Below are 13,161 nucleotides of genomic sequence, written 5' to 3'. Positions count from 1 at the left end.
AGAAGTGAGGTGGCCGATATTGGGGGACCCCCATCATTCTAGCGATACTAGTGTCAAAGTAAACAAAAACGTTATTATTGAAAAAACTGTTTTCTCATCATGTCAAATGACTCTTGGACATTAATCTACACACGTATCTCTCCCGAAAAACATTGATTTGGGTGAGTAAAGTGCCTTAATTTATTTACAGTTAGCTTAGATTCCCAATGTTTTGTTTTGAGGTGGCCGATAACAGGGGTACCTACGCTAGATAGATAGATAGATAGCCGTTTTGGCACAGAGTTTGCATCTCTTTGCGAGCAAACAAGCAATCCTTATTTGTTTACTTTGCCCACGCTGGACTCATTCGTCCTCAAAAACAAAAGATGCGACGCATCACTTTTGTAATGGCCATTTTGTTGACTTTTGCTGTCTGGTGTCTGTTCTTGTGCACGTGTGAAATCATGATGAAGGCTGAGCTGGGTTGGTGTGAAAGTAAATTCCAGTCAGACTGTTTAGACAGAGACCACACTTCTTAGACAAGTATTGAATTTTAGTACCACATAAGGTGACCTATATTAGAACTGAAGCCACCACCTTTAGCTGCAGTGTGAATGTAGCCTCACCCCACTGAGTTTCTGCTTTGGATGCAGTGTTTTCTACTCATGCTTGACAGTCATGCTTTTGTGGCAGGTGAAAAAAGTTGAGTCTTTTTAGATGATGCTAAAGTGATGTTTCCATACTGTTTTGCTTGCGTACAGCCCTGCATAGAATCTCCACTTACGTGTATTTCCTTGTAATTGTCATGCAGCGTCAGATGGGAAGCATAAGCATTGAAAAAACAACTAATCGTCAACAAATTTTGCCAGTAGTGTTTTTATTTTTGAAATTGATTTTAACCAACTTGTATTCTTGCCAAGCAAACAACAGATCGTTGCATGAAGAGCACCGTGCATAATACGTAGTGACACACAAACAGTTTCATGTCTGCATATATTTGATGTGATATGAAACGTCTGGAGGAGTTTGCTGTGTGTATTCCCATTCTGTTAATGCAGAATTTCTTGTGGAGGGTGGTTACGCTGACAAATTTGGGTGAATGTGACATCTCCAAGTTTGTAGATCGATGCAAATAGAGCAAAGTTTGCAAGGTTTAGTTAAGATTGAGTCAGAATACAATCCATGGATTAAATGGATTGTGTTCTGGGTTAATTACAATACAATTCATGTTATAGGCTAATTTTTCTGCTTATGTGTCTCTTACAGAGCAGAAAGACCATACGGAGGCGAATGATAACACGTCTTCTGCACCAGATGAGGTTAGACTCACTATTTTATCTGTTCAACCTTTGTTTTGTTGTTTCTTTTGACTACAAATACTAAACTTACGTGAACAAGACTTTATTATAGCTATATGATTGTTGATTGTTGTATGCTTTTATAATAATGTAGGAGATTTTAATCTGAATCTCACATTCATTGTTTTATGTATCTTTCTCCACTAGGATTCTGCCCCTGCATTAGTTGACCAGAATAAACCTGTTGCCCCAGTTGGTGAGGGGCGTGGTGTCACAGTAAGGGACGGCAATGCACATCCATCACCCTCAACACTTGGCCCACCGGGGTCCGTCAGGGTCATGGGTGAGAGGCATCCAACTTCAAGTCATGTACCTGTTGATAGTGATGAGGATAGCGAGGCTGGAGAAGATGACAATGATGAGGAAGAAGAATGGAGCGTGAGTGCCCAACAGAGTAACAGAGCAGAACTGCCAAGAAGGCAACCAACAAGAGAGAAGTCTGGGGGTTCTCGTCTGCAGCAGCCCCCACCACACATTCCCGTGCAGCTCAGGCAGCCGACTCCTCCTCCCTCACCTCCCCCTGAGCTTTCCTTCCCTCTCCCAGACACCCCGAAACAGAGTCCTCCAAGTCCAGATGAAATGTCTTCTAGACAGCGCACGTCCAGCACATCAGGCTCTGGAAGCTCTAGCAGCGGTAGTCGTAGCAGCAGCCCTGAACCAGCAAATGATTTTACTGAACGCAGGCCACGTCCACTCACCCTGCTCGCACAGAAAATGGAGTCAGAGGGGGCTTTCTCTGGAGTAGGACGACGTAGTTGTGAGGAGGAAGACGACAGCACTGACGTTCCCTCCACATTTCCAGATGGAGGCCACCCAGAAGGAGATTTATCTGCCTTTACGCACATGGCTAATGTGTCCTATCCTGGCTCAATGATGTCCAAACAAGGAGTCACTTTTCCTCAGAGCCAGGATTCTGTAGGTCTTGTCAGGGATGTTAGGAAACGTCGAGCCTTGGGACGTGATAGGCAGCAAAGTGAAGAAGCTCTTAAGAGAGAGGCAGAAGAAAGAGAGAGAATTGTGCAACAGGAAAGGGAAGAAAAGCAGCAAGCTTTGGAGAGACAGAGACTAGAGAGGGAACAAGCTCTGGAGAAGGAGAGACTGGAGAGGGAACAAGCTTTGGAGAGGGAAAGGCTGGAGAAGGAAAGGAAGGAGCGAGAAGAAGCTTTGGAGAGGGAGAGGCTGGAGAAGGAAAGGAAGGAGCGAGAAGCAGCTTTGGAGAGGGAGAGGTTGGAGAAGGAAAGGAAGGAGCGAGAAGCAGCTTTGGAGAGGGAGAGGCTGGAGAAGGAAAGGAAGGAGCGAGAAGAAGCTTTGGAGAGGGAAAGGCTGGAGAAGGAAAGGAAGGAGCGAGAAGAAGCTTTGGAGAGGGAGAGGCTGGAGAAGGAAAGGAAGGAGCGAGAAGCAGCTTTGGAGAGGGAGAGGTTGGAGAAGGAAAGGAAGGAGCGAGAAGCAGCTTTGGAGAGGGAGAGGCTGGAGAAGGAAAGGAAGGAGCGAGAAGAAGCTTTGGAGAGGGAGAGGCTGGAGAAGGAAAGGAAGGAGCGAGAAGAAGCTTTGGAGAGGGAGAGGCTGGAGAAGGAAAGGAAGGAGCGAGAAGAAGCTTTGGAGAGGGAGAGGCTGGAGAAGGAAAGGAAGGAGCGAGAAGAAGCTTTGGAGAGGGAGAGGCTGGAGAAGGAAAGGAAGGAGCGAGAAGAAGCTTTGGAGAGGGAGAGGCTGGAAAAGGAAAGGAAGGAGCGAGAAGCAGCTTTGGAGAGGGAGAGGCTGGAGAAGGAAAGGAAGGAGCGAGAAGAAGCTTTGGAGAGGGAGAGGCTGGAGAAGGAAAGGAAGGAGCGAGAAGAAGCTTTGGAGAGGGAAAGGCTGGAGAAGGAAAGGAAGGAGCGAGAAGAAGCTTTGGAGAGGGAGAGGCAGGAGAAGGAAAGGAAGCGAGAAGCAGCTTTGGAGAGGGAGAGGCAGGAGAAGGAAAGGAAGGAGCGAGAAGCAGCTTTGGAGAGGGAGAGGCTGGAGAAGGAAAGGAAGGAGCGAGAAGAAGCTTTGGAGAGGGAGAGGCTGGAGAAGGAAAGGAAGGAGCGAGAAGAAACTTTGGAGAGGGAGAGGCAGGAGAAGGAAAGGAAGGAGCGAGAAGAAGCTTTGGAGAGGGAGAGGCTGGAGAAGGAAAGGAAGGAGCGAGAAGAAGCTTTGGAGAGGGAGAGGCTGGAGAAGGAAAGGAAGGAGCGAGAAGAAGCTTTGGAGAGGGAGAGGCAGGAGAAGGAAAGGAGGGAGCGAGAAGAAGCTTTGGAGAGGGAGAGGCAGGAGAAGGAAAGGAAGGAGCGAGAAGAAGCTTTGGAGAGGGAGAGGCTGGAGAAGGAAAGGAAGAAGCGAGAAGAAGCTTTGGAGAGGGAGAGGCTGGAGAAGGAAAGGAAGGAGCGAGAAGAAGCTTTGGAGAGGGAGAGGCTGGAGAAGGAAAGGAAGGAGCGAGAAGAAGCTTTGGAGAGGGAGAAGCTGGAGAAGGAAAGGAAGGAGCGAGAAGAAGCTTTGGAGAGGGAGAAGCTGGAGAAGGAAAGGAAGGAGCGAGAAGAAGCTTTGGAGAGGGAGAGGCTGGAAAAGGAAAGGAAGGAGAGAGAGCAAGCTTTGGAGAAGGAGAGGCTGGAGAAGGAAAGGAAGGAGCGAGAAGAAGCTTTAGAGAGGGATAGGCTGGAGAAGGAAAGACAGGAGAGAGAGCAAGCTTTGGAGAGGGAGAGGCTGGAGAAGGAAAGGAAGGAGCGAGAAGAAGCTTTGGAGAGGGATAGGCTGGAGAAGGAAAGACAGGAGAGAGAACAAGCTTTGGAGAGGGAGGAGTTATTGAAGAAGGAGAAAGGGAAGGAAACTGCAGCTTTGTCAGAGGAGCAGGAGAGCTTGAAGACTATGCCGAGTGACGGGAAAGCAACGAGCGAGAAAGAAAGTGACAGCTGTGTTCCATCCTTGAAGCATGATGGAGGACAAATGGAAGGCGAAGAGACCCAAACTGGGGCCACAGATCAGTCTGTGGAGCCTCATTCACCTGCTGTTAAAACTCCCTCATTTCCACAGTCCCCTTCCAAGAAGTTTCGTCTTCTCAGAGATCCCGTGAAAGATGCTTCGTCGCCACTAAAAATGCCTCATCCCCTCTCTGACAGTTCAGTGCCACAGTCTGCATCTCTCATCCGTTCTCCAAGCAAACCAAAAGAACTAGTTCAAAATGAGGAGCATGTATTTCAAACGTCACCACAATTATCAAAGCAAGATGTTTTTGTCTCAGCATCTCATCACCAAGACAAGAAAACCTCAGAGATTGATATACCTGTGCGAAGAAAGTCTTCAGAAGAGGATAAACACATAAATGTAGAACGTGAAACCACCCTGGTACCATCCCCCTACAAGGCAGGCTGTGAAGGTTCACAGAATGAATCAAGCCAGAAGGCTGAGCATGAGCTGTCCAAGGAAGCAAGTACTGTAAAGAAGACCTCTTCATGCCCTCATTCCTCACCAGGGCAGCAAGAGAGGGAAAGGAAGAATGAAAAGAGAGGAAGACGGCGCTCGTCCACCAGTGACTCCTCTTCTGACTCGGACTCAGCATCTTCATCTTCATCACGTTCCTCTGGTTGTTCATCTTCCTCGCAGGATAAAACGTGCTCCCCGTCAGGTGGTCTGAGGGTGAGTTGTTCAGGAATTATCTCATTCTGACTTTTTTTGTACATTTTGAGAGTTTTAACATTAAACGGACTTTAACTTTAAATGGAGCCATTTGAGAGGCTCCTGAGTGGGTGGGTAGGACGTCCTCCCTATTCCCTGTTACCGAGCGTGATGTTGCATGTCAGGTATGTTGAGTGAAGAAAAAATGCAATTGCTGGCTTTCCGTGTTTCATCGGACACACAATGCTAGCCCTCAGCACTAACCACTGTGCCTCCCCTTCATGCCATATAAATTGTATTTACGATTCACAAGCTTGTCTCTCTAGTGTCATGGTCCAACACATAGTCACAATATACTATTACATAGCATAACTAACTTCAGAATAAAGGGCAGCGGGCATGCGGCTGTGAACAAGATCATATAGACTACTACTACTACTATTAATATTAGTAGAATAATAATTTTGTACGTAGTTTGACCAGAGGAGGATGGGTCCCCCCATGTGAGCCTTGGTTCCTCCCAAGGTTTCTTCCTCAGCTCTGAGGGAGTTTTTCCTTGCCACTGTCACCCCTGGCTGAGGTGCTGAGATGTACCGCCCCAGTGACAGTTTCATACCTTTTTTTCTTAGAGTGTATGTTGGGGTGATGGAGCTAAGGCATATAGTTCACCACCAGTTCTTGGTGACGGGGTGTCATGCAAACAATTATTTTGGGGTGGTGGCATCAGTCCAATAGCATCAGCATCATTCTTCATGCTTTATCAACATCATCATCTTAGCTGCTCTTGTCAGATAGGACTGTGTGTTTTAAACATTTCTTTCTTTCCCTTTCAGTCAGAAAAGACGAAGAGAGATTCCTTGATTCAGGAGAAAGAAAATGTTGATCAAAGTGTGAGTGTCACCAACAAACCAGTCACGCCACAAAACAGAAAATATGGCTCCACGCAGGAAAAAGAAGCGAACAGCGAGGACATCATTCCAAGCAAGGTTAGTGTCGGCTTCACATTTCTAGAGTATCTCAGAGGCGCGGTCTCCACCATATTGCAACCGTCCCCTCCACAAATATTGGCATCCCTGGTAAACATGAGCAACACAAGCTCTAAAAATTCCTTTTGATATTTCGTTCAAAATATTGACAAATATCCAACCTTTATCAGAAATACTTGAAATCTGTGTATCCTACAATTGTTCGCCCTCCTTCAGTTAATACTTTGAGCAGCCTCCCTTTGCAAAACAACATCCTTTTTCAAGAGTCTTTTCCTATAATGCTTAGTGAGACTGGAGAACACATGACGTGATCTGAGATCATTTCTCTACACCAAATCTTTCCAGATTGTTTATATTTAAGGTCCACTCTTCTGGACTCTCCTGTTCAGCCCATCCCACAGGTTTTCTGTGGGGTTTGGGTAAGGGGAAAAACCTTGATTCTGTGGTCAGTGAGCCATGTGTGTGTTGATTTTAAGGCATGCTTTGGATCACTGTCCTTCTGGAAGATCCAACCACTGCCCAGTTTACGCTTCCTGGCTGAGGCAGTCAGGTTTTGGTTTAATATCTGCTGGTACTTGATGGAGTCTGTGATACCATGTATCTGAACTAGTTGTCCAGGGCCTTTGGAAGGAAAATGGTATCATAGATCTGCTACCTTACTTCGCAGTGGGGATGTGGTACTTATCTGTATAATCTTTGTGTCTAGCCAGACCCACCTCTGGTGTTTTTTGCTAGAAAGCTTTGTTTTGGTCTCTTCTGACTGTAGAGCACAGTCCCACTGAAAGTTCCAGTAGCATCTGGCAAACTGTAGGCGCTTAAGTTTGTCAGTGCTTGACAGCAGAGGCTTCTTCTGGCTACCCTCCCAAACAAGTTGTGACCTAACTAATGTCTGCAATTCCCCAGCTGTAATTCTTGGAGATTCTTTGTCCACTCGAACCATCCTCTTCTCTGTGCGTGGGGTCAGCGTATATATAGTCTTACGTCCTGTTCTCGGCAGATTCTTAACATCGACAGCTGTTTTAAACTTCTTAATTGTTGCTCTGGTAATGGAAATAGGCAATTTTAACTGTTTTAGGTAATTTCTTGTAGCCTTTTCCTGATTTGTACAGCTCAGCATTTATGTTCTCTGGTCTTTCTCATGCTTTCACACGCTCTCTGGTCTTTCTCATGCTTTTCTACATTCTCTGGTATCTCTCATAGTGAAGGATGACTAAGAAAATTATGCATGTGTGTCACCTCATATTTATACCCCAGGGAAACAGGAAGTCATGGCTGACCATTTATGTTTTCCTAATCTCTTGGGTGAACTTAAAAATGAGAACATATTTCACTTTGGTTTATAAGAATTTCAAGAGTGACAATAGTTGTGGCGCACACAATTTTGGAAAGAAATGTATTAGAATTTTATTTATTTATTTTGAAGAAAAGTTCAAAAGGATAAGCAATAATGAATGTTTTATACAGCCTGTTTTAACCATGTTTACTGGGGTGCCAGTGTTTGTGGGGAGCACTGTACTGCTTGTATTTGCGTTTCTTAGTAATCTATACATTCTGTCATCATGCTATTTAGGTGCCTTTGGTTCACCCTGCAGTACACCACCTTCAACCAACATTTTGTTAGAATTACAGTACTGTCGCCCACATGGATTGGAGGAAAAATTGCAGGAATTATTCAACAATTATTAACACACACATTTTAGTATTTCTGCTCATGTTTGTTTCGAATTAAAAGCCTTCTGCGTTTTGTAATTGCAGCTTCATGACATTTCATAAAATTCTGAAGCAGCGGCAGCAATAAGTTTTCCACTGAAGTTTTTGAGTTGTTAAATCACAGTTATTTTATTTATTTATTTTTTTAAACATTCTTATGGAGTAGTATCTAGTGATGCACCAGAATGAAAATTTCCTGGTCGAAACCGAGACAGTGCAGGAAAGCAGAGAGAACAAACAGCATTTCTCATGACTGTTCTAGTTTTCCTTTATTAGTTATTCATCATTGTTTGTGAAGTGTTACATTCTGACTCTTTGTTGTGGTCATGTTTAATCTTTCGGGTCATTTTTCTCTGTTTTGGCTGAAAACCGGAAGTGGCACTTTGGATCATTTTCAGCCAAAATTCTGCCAAAAAGACCAAGAATAACACACGATTGGAGTATTGTATGTTTCTATTAAAATGCAGAACGTAAAAAATGTTTCATCTTAGCATTTAAGCTAAAATGAAATGCCAACAACGAAACATCCTGTGTGTAGCATCCTGTGCTAATCTGGCCAAAATAAAACAAGGGAAAAAGTACTTTTGTCTACTTAAGACATCTTTTATACACAATTGTGTTAGTGTATGTTGATGTGTTTTTTAAAAACTGAATCATAACTTAACTTTATTCATGTCTTAAGTTATTCATCCATGACTAATTGTACTCCCTGCCCACTCTCTCCCCCCCAGAAGCCTCGCCTCAAGGTACTGGATGAAAAGAAGGAATTAAGTGAGAGAAAAGAAGACTCTGAAGAGGAGGATGCTGCTAAAACAGATGCTGAAAGGTCTGTGTTGCAAAACAATTCTTTATACTGCCAAGACACAATGCAACAAAAGATTCATTGTAATCCAAAGATCTCCAAACCCTTAACATCATTCCAGCACCTTTTCAAATTCACATTACATAGTTGTTTTGTGGCTGCACATAAAATTGTGCTAAACAATTAGGTCGAACATAGCTGCACATACACATCAATACAGGTTTCAGTGAGTGCTATACTCAATCATTCTCATGAATGTTGCCATTTATGTCTGCTTTGTCATGAAATAACTTTAGATCTGTGAGGTGAAAAGTTACTATTCACAAAGCAGCATAGTAGCGATGCACATTCAGAATCGGCAGATTGTTTTTGTTTAAAAAACAGGTTGACTGCCTGCTGTCTTATATTAGTCACCTGGTTGTTTGATGTGACTAATGTCTGTATTGTAAACTGGTAAGATTTTTCATCACAAGCATCACACCTTGCAGCTAGATGTATCTCCGGTTAGTCAGACTGAAATCAGTATGTCGCATGAAAAAAACAAATCAGCTCATGTACAATAGCCAGTTGTTGGTGTTGCCTCAAAATTGTTGTCCAAAAATGATCCAGAACAGCAGAGGGCAGAGGCGTCACAGATTGGGAGGCTGTCATGTGGCTTGGAGAGACAAATGCATTTAAACTGGCTATCGGACCACCTTCTAAAGTAGTTTGAGCGATCAGATTTAAATCTGCTTTAAATGGTTGTTTTATACATTTGCACCTGCATTTATATGTGAATAATCTCTATCCAAATATAAACCTTTTTTTTTTTTTCTCAAGACACCTGAAAAACCGGGTAGATAGGGATAATGTTTTAGCGTAATTATGCATGACTTATTATGCTAACCAGCCAGTTGCCTCTTTCTTCCAGTGAAGCACTTAATTTGAATCCATATTTTCACTGTGTTATGCTAGAGCGAGTGCTATACTGTGAGACATTGGCACAGTTTCAAATGTATTATTGTCATTATACCACTGGTTATATGAAATATTTATTTTTATGGTTAGATTTATTCATTTCTCTTATTAGATTTTGAGACAGTTGACACACGCTCATACAAAGTAAAACCTATAAACAGATAACATTATGTTCGTTATGTGCCAAAGAATAAAAATCCTCTTTTCTTCATATATTAATGCGGCATCAAACTTTCCCCACCCTTTTAGGCCCTTTCAGTAATTATATTTGTCTCCTGGGGGTACTTGAGTGAGTAAAGTAATAAGATGGGCCATAGAAGGATTCATATTTTATAGAGTAATATGTGCAAGTTGCAAAAGTTGACAGGAAATGGAGGAAAAGTGATTGGTTGAAATCATTCGCCACGTTTTGTGGGACGTGTAGTTCATTGAGACCTGAAAAGCGTTGCGCACTCAGTCTTGTACTTTTGCACTTTTGGTTGTTTTTCTAATTTGTTTGCTCAGGTTTATTTTTATAGCATCGTGAGTCGTCTCGTAGCTGGTTGGTGTGGCTGAGTGCGTTAATATAAGGCTTTTTTCTAAACGAGTGTGGAGAAAACAAATGGGATTTTTTTACTTCTGGAACCAGAGCCACTGAAAAAGGTCACTGTTCAGCTCTATTGGTGCTCTTAGAATGCCTTTCAGCCAATCACATGGCCAGGTCAGAACTAGCTGTAACATGTAGGATTTACCTAGACAACCTGTTTTTGTTAAGAATTTTAAGTGCCACTCATTAAAGAGCAAAGATATATTGTGTGTGTTCATTTAGCTCACAGAGCTTCGAGGTGAAAAAAAGGGCTAATAAAAATAATGATCGGTTTGTCCCCACAGCATCTATGCCTGTATTCGACTGCCATGATAACGAAAACTGGCCTAAGATGTTTGTAGGCAGGTAATAGAATACAAGTTTCATCCTGGTTTGTCTGGTTTAGTACTTCCTTCATTCTATGAGATGCTCATGCTGTAATAAATGTGGCTTGACGGTGATGAAGCGCTTGCTCCCCTATACTCTCAGAAAAGATGGTTCCTTCTAGAACCATGAGTTCTATACAGAACCATTTCATGCTTAAATGGTTCCTCAGATTGATGGAGAATGTCATATTTGGTTCTGTATAGAACTTTTTGGAAAATAGTTCTGTCTAGCAGCAAAAGCGTTCTTCTGTATTTACAGTGTCAAGCTTGTAACAATAGAAGAACCCTTTTTTGGTGCTATATAAAACCATTTTCAAAAAGGTTCCATATAGAGCCAAATGCAGCTCATTCTCCATCATTTTTAAGAACCATTTCTCCATGCAAGGAACCATTTAGGTGTGAAATGGTTCTATATAGAACTCATGGTTCCAAGTAGAGACTTTCCCTTCACTAAAGAACCATGTTTTTTAGAGTATGCTAACAGAATTTGCTCTAGAGTGGTTGATCAGCCTGTGGTGGTGAGGCTCTCCGTGGGTTTTGGAGCAGTGTGTGGCCGAAGGTCTGCTCGAATTCCCAACAGGCAGTCAGTAGGACCGTCCTGGGAGTTCAGGGTCCTACCGCATCCTCCCCTTTATCAAACATGGCTGTGCTGCGTGTGCCGTTCAGCCGGAGTGGCGCTGGGTGAGGGGCTGAGGGGGCCGTAAGAGCTGCTCCTCACTCCGCCCTTAGTGGTGTGAGGAGAGGCGTGTGGTCGCGGGCTGTGCCGCTCTGTGAGGCTGAACGCTGATAGAAGCCGCCGAGGAGCGATAAGCGGAGCAAAACGTGCGTCGTTTCCAGCGTCTGTGCGGATCCGGGCTTCTCCGTTTCGTTTCTGTTTGTCTGACTCGCAGCGTCTCTTGGTCAGAGATGCCGTCAGCGTCCCGTTTCATCGCAGCGCTTCTTTCAGCTGCACCGGCGGCGTGAAAGGTGATGAGAGAGAACGACGCCGGAACGATAAACCTGGAGTTGCTGTTCCTGTTCGGCAGCTTTTTAACCGGATTTTCAGGTCCACCTTAAAAGCAGCCGCACGCTGAGCCCGGGAGCCGCGCAGAATGGAGCTGCGGCGCCATTTAAGGTGGAACGGAAAATTCTAAGAAACCAATCTCAGCCTCGTGCGTGAACGCGCGTTCAGTCAGTCCTGCCGCTTTCATTTTGTGAATGAAGAGTGAAAGCGGGTGACGTAGTGTGGCAGGTTGTCTTGCTGAAGTGCTTTATCGTGGTTTCCAGAACTCCTCATTCTCTTTCTCTCGTGTGTGTGTATAGTTAGATAGATAGATAGATAGATAGATAGATAGATAGATAGATAGATAGATATTGTGTGTGTGTGTGTACAATGAGGAGAAAAAAAAAAGACGGAGCTGGTCAGTATGTGGAGGATGTCCGTAGTTGCTTTCTCCCAATTTGTTGTTCATTTTCCTAAAGGGACGTTCCACTGATTTTTCTAAATTCTGCATAAGTTGAATCATTCAGAGTGATTTTGATGTGAAATGTTACATTGTGGAAAAACTTGCTGGTTCAGATTTCTAAGTGATGGTGTTCATTTTAACCACAATGCAAGCGTTGCCATTTTTCTAGAAACTAACCAGTGAGCCTTCATGTCTGCTGAGTTTTTATATGTAACTTTTAAACTCAGAAAATAGTGTCCAAAAAAATCTTGAACTATTTTGCCTTACGATGCCCTGAACATACCTCTCCGCAAAAAAAAAAATGGTCAAAGTCAAAACTTTGTCAGAGTTCTCAGGCATCTAACAGCGTATTTGCAACCGTTTCATGTTAATAGCTTCCAGTGTGGTAGTATTTGAAGGCCACCTCTGTGAACAGTTGTGGCTCAGTGTGTTTCTACAGAGTGAAGCTTTTCATATGAAAATATTTTAAATGACATCCTTTGCATCTTAATAATTGAATATGGAAATTCTGAAAAATTGGTGGAATCGATGCTTTCATGGTCAAGAATGGTACTGACTGTTTATAAGCCGTGATAAATTAAGGGCCATTTCCAAGACCCAGATTAAGCTTAGACTAAGAAAAAAAAACTCTAGTGTGGTCATTTGCCATTGACACTGCAGTTCAGTCCTACACTGCACTCTTTAAAAAATGGTTCTTTAAAGGTTCTTTAGTAATGACATTGGTTCTATATAGCACCAAAAAGATTCCACTATTATGCATCAAAAAACCCTTTTTTCAGTACTGTTTAGAACCCTTTTTGCAAAGAGTATAAACTTGATTCATATCCGGGAATTAAGACATTAGGGTTAAGCCACAAGCTCTGACATTAATCCCTTACTTGTGTGTGTGTGTGTGTGTGTGTGTGTGTGTATATGTGTGTGTATATATATATATATATATACACACACACACACACCACATGCATTGCCCCAGTGCTAACAAATAATTAGTTTTCTTTTTAACTCTAATATATTGATCAATATTTGTTGAATTTCCTTCCCTGTTTTCTTTTATTCTCTTTTTAGCAGTAGTGTTGTGAAAGAGGCAGCGATGGCAGAGCCTGAGAAGGTTCCCGAGGGCACTGAGGAGGTAAGAAGTCGAAGGTTACTCAGCTCTACCACCTAACTGTTTTTCTTTCTGAAATCAGTTTGAAGAGAAGGGAAGTCCTTTCCATTCAGTTACTGTGCTGTCTTTCCTTCATCTTAACCTAAATTTAGATAATAATAAGTCTTTCTGACTGTTTTTGTGTCAGCATTTTGAGCCATCTGTTTTCCATTTTCACTGTAGCATGTCATCTTTTCTAACATAGACT

General features: G+C 43.1%; 1 protein-coding gene across 2 annotated transcripts in view; it reads left to right on the top strand.

Moving 5' to 3' along the window:
• The window catches only part of acin1a (apoptotic chromatin condensation inducer 1a), a 31,878-nt gene that overhangs the window by 7,850 nt on the left and 10,867 nt on the right, over positions 1-13,161 (top strand). Inside the window, exons 4-8 of one of the 2 annotated variants that reach the window (XM_036597824.1) lie at positions 1,246-1,298; positions 1,485-4,979; positions 5,792-5,944; positions 8,386-8,480; positions 12,878-12,938. In XM_036597824.1, the coding sequence (XP_036453717.1) occupies positions 1,246-1,298; positions 1,485-4,979; positions 5,792-5,944; positions 8,386-8,480; positions 12,878-12,938 (3,857 nt within the window). Of the gene's footprint in view, positions 1-1,245; positions 1,299-1,484; positions 4,980-5,791; positions 5,945-8,385; positions 8,481-12,874; positions 12,939-13,161 lie in introns of both variants that reach the window. The other variant, XM_036597822.1, reaches the window with a different exon arrangement.

The sequence above is a fragment of the Colossoma macropomum genome, unplaced genomic scaffold (assembly GCF_904425465.1).
Source record: "Colossoma macropomum unplaced genomic scaffold, Colossoma_macropomum, whole genome shotgun sequence".
NCBI lineage: Eukaryota > Metazoa > Chordata > Actinopteri > Characiformes > Serrasalmidae > Colossoma > Colossoma macropomum.
The sequence above is the reverse complement of the archived record's forward strand: the minus strand, read 5'-3'. Positions and strand labels throughout refer to the sequence as shown.